The sequence below is a fragment of the Salvia splendens genome, chromosome 7 (genome assembly GCF_004379255.2).
Source record: "Salvia splendens isolate huo1 chromosome 7, SspV2, whole genome shotgun sequence".
In the NCBI taxonomy this organism is placed as follows: domain Eukaryota; kingdom Viridiplantae; phylum Streptophyta; class Magnoliopsida; order Lamiales; family Lamiaceae; genus Salvia; species Salvia splendens.
In genome coordinates, this window is record NC_056038.1 from 11,556,032 (window position 1) to 11,563,698 (window position 7,667).

Below are 7,667 nucleotides of genomic sequence, written 5' to 3' on the forward strand. Positions count from 1 at the left end.
GTGTTAAAAATGTGCCTGCAAATATAGAAATACAATGATTGCCTTCATTTCCATGTCTGTGACTGATATAGAGTATTCCAAAGCAGATTCTCCGCTTTTCCGCACAAACTTTTCTTCGACAATCTAATCAGATGAGCATAACTGAATCGGGAAATTGAATATCAAAGGTCAACGGCGACGAATTCATTATGAAATTTGGGAAAGAATTCAGGATTCATTTGGAGGAAACCCTACCGGAGTGGAGGGACAAGTATTTGCAGTACAAGCCCTTGAAGAAGCTTCTCAAGAGTATCCCGGCAGCTGATAATCCGCCGCCGGACGGCCCCTCGCCGGAGCTTCACGAGTGGTTCGTCGGAACTCTCAACGAGGAACTCGAAAAGTTCAACGATTTCTACGTCGATAAGGAGGAAGACTTCATCATCCGCTTCCAGGTTTTTCTCTTCATTGTTTCTTGATTAATTTCAGTTACATAATTTTAGTCAAGAGGTTTATACTTTATAGTGATTTAGATTGATTCTATTGAAACTTGAGCCTCTCTTGTTCGGATTCATAGCGTCATCCACTAAAAACTTGGACTTACTTTAGTTACATTGTTGAGTATTGTGTGTGTAAATTGAATTTTGGGTTGGTGAGATGATAAGGTTCAGCAACTTACTGCATATGAGAATCATAAATCCCTCCTTCTAAACTTAGATACCGTCGAACTTTACGAAACCAAGAAGCTGCCCTGCAAAATGAATTGGTGCTGAATGCAGGCAGGGCTGTTTAGGATACCTGGTGTGGATTGTAATTGTAATTCTATTGTTGGTGTGAAACTTAAACAGATATGGTGCAATTTGGAGATAGAGGTAGCTCTATGAGTATGAGTGACACTAGTAGTGAGGAAAAAACATGACTATATAAGCTATTATGAAAGTGGAATTCAGTGTTTGTTAGTTGGAGGGTTCAAAAGAATCTCCCATGGCATATTCCATTTCTTCTCATGTCATTTATTTATTTGACCTTGCTTGAATTTGCTAAATGGAACATATGTCTTTACATTGGCCTCAGTTGTGTCAACATAGTTCATTAATAGATACTTAATACTTTTCTAGAAAGCGAATATCTATGCGTAAAGGGAAGGGTAGAATATGGTTAATGCGAATGAGATGCTGTCAAATTTGGGTGATTGCAGTTAGTTTTGAACTTTTGATGTGAAATACATGGAGAAGTTTTGAGAAAATAGTTATGGATTTGTCTCTCCAAATGTTTGGTCAGTTGGCTTCATGAAGTTCTGTCGAATTTGGATGCTTTGGCATATCTGCATATTGCTAAGGCACGGCTCATCTTCATCAATACTCTCACGCCTCATCAAAAGTAGCAGCTATATAGATAGAGAAATGCTCCAGTTTATAGATTCATACACTGGGATATAGTGTGCCAACATACAGTTTGACATGAGAATTATGCTGAGCTTTTTATAAGCCCATTCAAATTATGTAATTTCAATAACAATTAACAACGAAGGTACGATACTCGGTTTTTTCTACTTGAGGTATTTCAATGCAGCTGCTGATCTCTACAAATAAATCAAAGACTTGTTAATATTAAATGCTTGTTATTTGGATTGGTGGGGTATATGGGCGTTGTTCCTTTTGTGTCCAGATATAATGCGAATGATAGGAAAGGGTGCAAAGAAGTGGTATATAGCATATGTGTTGTTAGTGGATTACCAATAAGCATAACCAGTGACACACCTTCAGTCTGGCACTTGAACATTTTCATTTGTCATTTCAGGCATTGAAGGAAAGAATAGAAAGATTAAAGTCGAGAGGAAGTACGAATTCGGTGTTTACATCTGAGACTGAGTTTAGTGAAGAGATGATGGAGATAAGGAAGGATTTCGTCTCCATCCATGGGGAGATGGTCCTTCTAAAAAACTACAGCTCTCTTAACTTTGCAGGTTAAGTAGCTGAGTCATTATTTTTAGTGTGGTTATGAAGGTCTTTCTCACTATCAGCTGTTGTCTACTTCTGTTTCATTTATCTTAATTATCTTGTGCATACCTAATTAGGTCTTATCAAGATTTTGAAGAAATACGATAAACGAACTGGGGAATTGTTGAGTCTGCCTTTTACTCAGCTTGCTGTCCACCAGCCTTTCTTTATGACTGAACCAGTCACGAGATTAGTTCGTGAGTGTGAGGAAAATCTGGAGCTCCTCTTCCCACAAGAAGCAGAGGTTGTTGAGTCAACCTCCATTCAACAGAAGCAGAATGCTGATCCACCAAATGCTTCTTCAGAATTAAAATTGGCACCTGGTGAAGAAACTGTAGATATATATAGGAGCACACTTGCTGCCATTAAAGCTATAAAATGCCTTAAGAAGGCAAGCTCGACCTATAATCCTCTGTCACTATCATATATCTTTGGAAACCAAGATAACGATGTCACAGGTGCAGTAACAGCAGAAAACTCACCTCGTGATTCTCTTGTAACCCTGCCTAAAGAAGAGGACGCAACTGAAGATGTTTGTTCACCCGTGTAAACACCGTTCTACGTCACTGTTTGTTCTTTTGTCTTCCAAGAGTGTGCTGCAGTGTGATGTTTGAGAGATTGTGTGCTGTGTGATCTTTTCTCTTGAGAATATTACAATGTACTTTTATACTTGCTGAATAAGCTGCCAATTGATGACAGAATTTGCATTGCATTTTTATGTGTAAGAAGGTGTTTGGCTATGCTTATTGTGGAATGTCTCATAAGTTTATAAGTTGTCTCAAGTGTTTTGATGATTGAACTTCAAAGTCAGAGATAGAAAATTGGGGGATAAAACTAGAATTGTAATTGATGGAAATAACAAGTATACTATGCTTGTTCTGTGGTGTAAGTTGCAAGTGAGTTGAGTTTCGTGAAATAGTATTCAAATATGGATGATTTGTGGAAACAAGATTTCCTCTCATACTTTTCGTCGATGATTGATATTGGATTTAGGGAGTGTTTTTTTGCCTTTGTTTGGCGTTTGCTACGCAAGTTAGCTTTATAGTTGGGCCTGCAATTAACTTAATAACTTGGTCAAAATGTTGTTGACAGTTAAATATGGACAAAACATATTGTTTATCAAAAACTATCACTTAATGTGTAGGATAAAAAAAACTTTTTCGAGCATTTATAAAAAGACAAATTTTGAATTTTAGTCAAACAGAAATAAGATTCCACCTCCTTATGAGAATTTTTATTTGCTTAATACTACTACTATTACTACTGCATGTAATGAAACCTCGCATGTGAACGCGCAGAATTATAAAAAGCAACATAGAAATTTACAAAAACAAAAATCAAAACCATATATTGCAATTGAAAATTAGATAAGAGAATAGACAGAGGATTTAACTTTATGTAATTCAAAACTGTTGATAAATATATATACTACTACTACTACTATAATTCTTTGCGAATACACAACCAAAACAAGCGCAAACATTTGCAGTACTTCACATTTAGAAACTTCAAATTTACAGCTATACAAAAAACAATGGCAGTTTCACTCAGACCAATGGATCAAGAAGCATAAAAACAAGCACAAAATTACACACTTCATATGTCTTGGTTACTTGGCCAATTTAAAGTATAGGATCAGAGCAATCACGATAACCAGTACCGTGATTATACCACCTATCATCCACTTGTCCCGACTCATCCTTCTTGTCATGTTGGTTAAAATTTTCTTGCTTCTGCCTACGTTATTGTCGACACCACTCAACTGCAAGACAGAGACTACGGTTCAGCTGATTACTTGATTCTTCATGCTTTTTTAAGTAGAGAATAGACAAAAAGTTGAAAATTTTTTTATATCATTCTTCTTATCTGGAGCTGGATAAAGACAATATACAGCATGTTCTATTTATAGATAGAAACATACTACTGTTTCTTCAGATTAAAATTCAATCGTGAAAGGAGTAGTTGAAGAGAAGAAATACTGTGTTATCAGCATGCAAGAGAGACTGTCGCTGCTGATGCAAATCTTGAAGAAGTGAAACGCTAAGCTCTTCTGTTTCCAGCATGACCTCCCTACTATCCTTGATCCTGTTACTCGAATTATCCAGCCGTTCAGTTGTCACTACTAATCTATCCCTTTGATTTGCAGGCACCTGTTACAAGCAATGCAACATGCTACTAAATCAGTCAGTTAAGAAAAGGGGTGCAAATCACTAAAAAACAAAACTTATTAAGCTAAAGGATTTTCCATAAATGCATATATATGTGAGGTGTGTGTATGTGTGTATGCTGATTACAAAGCATGAAAAACTATGGCTGATTGGTTTCTACAATTTTGTACCAAAAGAACCACCAATCCCCACACCATACATCTGAAAGAAAAACAGAGAGTAAATAAGTAAAGAAGACTAGGAAAGAGAATAAAAGACAGATACAGTCCAAAAAGCAGCAGAAACATACTGCAAGTGTATCCGCCAATCCTGCCTCCAGCAGCTCATCCCGGGCGGCTTGGTTCAAGTTTGTCGACACAATTCGTTTAACTTCACTTTTCAAATTGTTCAGATCAGACTTATACTCTCTTAACTTAGCAAGCAGCACTGCCTTAATATTTGGCTGCAAGGCACGAGCCTCCAAATCCATCTTCCTAATCTGCAAGACAATCAACCATTTTCAACTAAATAATTTGAAGAGAGAGAAATGGAATAGATTAACTATTAACCAATAACCATTCTGTACCAATGCTTCTGCCTCATCCAGTCCAACTTTTATTTCGGAAATCTTCTGCTTTTTTTGCTCTGCAAACAAATGATATGTTCATGCTCCCACGCACAAATTTCAGTCATAATTACAATTAACATTATGCAAAAGAAATTCAAAGAAAAAAGGAAGATAATACAGAATACCAACAATTATGACTAAGCACAAAAAAGGAAAAAAATTATTCATCTCAAATTATTCATCCCTAAACCCTAAACCACAGACCATGGGTATTTGCACTAAAACAATCTACTTATTACATTTGTCAATGAAGAACATAAGAGAGACCAGCATTTCCCCTACCTACTTCACAAAATATGTAATTAGCCAGAGTTCAGACTTCACAGAGAGAGTAACATAAGTAAGATGCTTTGTATTCCACACGTAGTTAGCCTATAAAAATGAAGAAAAAAAATATTCCTATCACTACATAGCCCTTTTGGGCATTCTATCAAGTAATGTAGGTCAAGGTGACATGTCCAAACTATGCTGTGTCCTTGTGTTCATGATCTCTCTTCTGAGTAAAGGGGCAATAGTTGTTATATTATTCTGTTCAGTTTTTCACTTGAAACTACAATGAGCATTTATCTTGTGTAGGTGAAGTATAAATTATAAATAAGAAACAGGAGGAAAGCAATTACTCCAGACAAAACCAATCATTACAGTTTATAATAATAATAATCTTATAATATGAAAGAATCAATTCAGAATTCTGAAGTCCGAACACTCCCATGAGTCCCCTTGAGTACAGTACAGATATCTTTAATGAAGTGTTCAACATATAAAACAATAGACAAAATTCCCAGATATGCAGTAGTTTTATGGTTAAAAATCCATGATACAAGAAATAAGCAAGAAAACAACACATCGTTAGTGTAATTGCGCCCAATCATCAGGAAGAACGTATGTACACAGAACATCAGGACCAGTTTCTGCTTTGATTTCATGTTAAGTATATGACGGAAGTCAAGAACAAGACAAAGACAAAGACAAGGATATAATATAAGTCAGTCGTATGGCCTACCTAAGGGAGTCTACCTTTATGGAGTATTGTTCTTTGTTGATTTGAAATTACAATTAGCACCTTTATATATGTGAAATGCGTATGATAGATAAAGATTGTGAGGAGATCACTCAAAAATCAAATCAATATCACAATAATCAATTAGAAATATTCTAATTTTACTCCATATGAAAGAATCAATTCATGACTTCACGACAGTTGGGGTAACTATCAACCAATAACCGATAACACTTCAAAATGTAATCTAGGTAATTACAATATCAGAATCAACAAGCATGTCATACTATATCATTGCTGCAGTTATGTTACAAAGAGGCAGAACTAAGTTTCAGATACATAATAATTGGACTTGGACTGCTGTCAAACTTTTCATACAACTTGATTTGTTACTCAAGTCTGCTTGGTGTGGAACTGTGCTTCGAAACCAAAAAAAATACTAGCAAACAAGAAAATCCGGCCTTATCGTTTAGGTATGGACATAAACCTTCACCACTTGAAATGCACATGATGTAACTTTAATACGCTAATAAGGTCATGGACTCATGAGTAACAAGCACAATGAAGTATTAAATCCCAATCACAATTATGTAACGGAAAAGGTGAAAGAAAGTTCTTTAAAAAATCCTTCATCATACAAAAAAAAGGTTGAAACCCCAACCTAAGGGCCCCACACATCCTGGTCCGACGGTATTGTGAGTGGTGTTAATTCAGCGTTCTTTAAAAAATCCTTAATAATCAGAACTGCAGTCTAAAATCACCTATTTTATGCCGTTAAATTCATATGCTAAAAAACTTAGCTTCAGTAGCTGGCAGCCATATCACAATCGTGAGTTCACATGTTCTTAAACAACAAATTTCTTTGAGATTGATTCAAACTACTAAAAAGATTAGACTTTTAAGCGAAATCTAATCTCTAATAAAACAGAAAAGAAAATGTAACAACAGAGAGAGGCGTGATATAAAGAAAAACAAAGGCCAAACAATAGTAGAAATAACATGAGAACCTGATTTGGAATCCCAAATTGAAATAGGGTTTCAACTAACCTCCATCAAGGTGGTTGGCTGACGCACACTTCTTCGACAAATTCGCAGAGAGCTCGCAGTATTGCTTTTCGTAACCTTCGAATACGGCGCTCATTGTCCTAACAAGTAAGTTTGAGCAGAAAATGATAAATCAATGATCGATCAATCGATATTCCTGATTGTGAAACTACTGCAGTGTACACAACAAAGATTCAAAAGCAAAATTGTCAATAAATTCCGAGAACAGCCGATTTATAGATGTGTTAAATCAGTATTTGTAATTTGATTAAATTGAGAAAACTTTGGGTTTCCTCTTTGCCGACTACTTAATCCAACAATAATAATTTCTTTTTTTTTGGCACGTAAATGAATTTTTATTGAAAGTATATTTAGTGTCTGGGATTTGGTAGGACTTACTCCCTTCCCCTCATAGTTGAGGTAAAACTTTTCTATAAGAAGTTTAAGAAATTTATGTTTAGTGTATTAAATAAATAAATAAAAAGTAAGAGAGTAAAAAAAATAGAAAGAATAAAATAAGAAAGAGTAAAGTAAAAGTGAGAAAAAGTATTACTTCCTATGTCTCACTTTAGAAGTCTCAATTGAAGTACTATAAGTAGAAATGATACAACTATGAGAAAACTTCCCAAAATGGAAAAAATGACTCAACTATAAACAGTACTACTCTTTTTAAAAAAATTTTGCTAAAGTACCCACGCTATCTCCTTTTTATTTTCCAGATTAATAATCATCATTTTACTGTCTTCTCATATGAAATCCCTATTTAGGACTATACTATGCCCAAAAATGTTTTGATCTCAAATCAATATATCAAAACACAATCTACATCCACTAATAATAATCTTGACAATAGATAGATACTCCCCCCGTCC

The 7,667-nt window shown here is 35.3% G+C and overlaps 2 protein-coding genes across 2 annotated transcripts; one reads left to right on the top strand and one right to left on the bottom strand.

Moving 5' to 3' along the window:
• On the top strand, positions 1 to 2,716 carry LOC121742718 (SPX domain-containing protein 4-like). The gene is made up of 3 exons (XM_042135953.1): positions 1 to 431; positions 1,777 to 1,942; positions 2,054 to 2,716. The coding sequence occupies exons 1-3, from the start codon at positions 189 to 191 to the stop codon at positions 2,524 to 2,526; spliced, it is 882 nt and encodes a 293-aa protein (XP_041991887.1). The 5' UTR covers positions 1 to 188; the 3' UTR covers positions 2,527 to 2,716.
• A 647-nt stretch (positions 2,717 to 3,363) lies between these two features.
• On the bottom strand, positions 3,364 to 7,128 carry LOC121742491 (vesicle transport v-SNARE 13-like). Its single transcript, XM_042135634.1, has 5 exons — positions 6,799 to 7,128; positions 4,710 to 4,768; positions 4,434 to 4,622; positions 3,956 to 4,126; positions 3,364 to 3,738 (listed from the first exon to the last, which is right to left on the bottom strand). The coding sequence occupies exons 1-5, from the start codon at positions 6,890 to 6,892 to the stop codon at positions 3,586 to 3,588; spliced, it is 666 nt and encodes a 221-aa protein (XP_041991568.1). The 5' UTR covers positions 6,893 to 7,128; the 3' UTR covers positions 3,364 to 3,585.
• Positions 7,129 to 7,667: the final 539 nt, after the last annotated feature.

Bases quoted from the DNA above. Each gene is read 5' to 3' on its own strand.
- LOC121742718 (XM_042135953.1), top strand. From the start codon at position 189: ATGAAATTTGGGAAAGAATTCAGGATTCATTTGGAGGAAACCCTACCG. The intron at 432-1,776 runs GTTTTTCTCTTC...TTGTCATTTCAG, and splicing joins ACTTCATCATCCGCTTCCAG to GCATTGAAGGAAAGAATAGA. The intron at 1,943-2,053 runs GTTAAGTAGCTG...ATACCTAATTAG, and splicing joins CAGCTCTCTTAACTTTGCAG to GTCTTATCAAGATTTTGAAG.
- LOC121742491 (XM_042135634.1), bottom strand. From the start codon at position 6,892: ATGAGCGCCGTATTCGAAGGTTACGAAAAGCAATACTGCGAGCTCTCT. The intron at 4,769-6,798 runs GTTAGTTGAAAC...ATTTGTTTGCAG, and splicing joins AGCCAACCACCTTGATGGAG to AGCAAAAAAAGCAGAAGATT. The intron at 3,739-3,955 runs GTATTTCTTCTC...TCTGTCTTGCAG, and splicing joins TCTTGCATGCTGATAACACA to TTGAGTGGTGTCGACAATAA.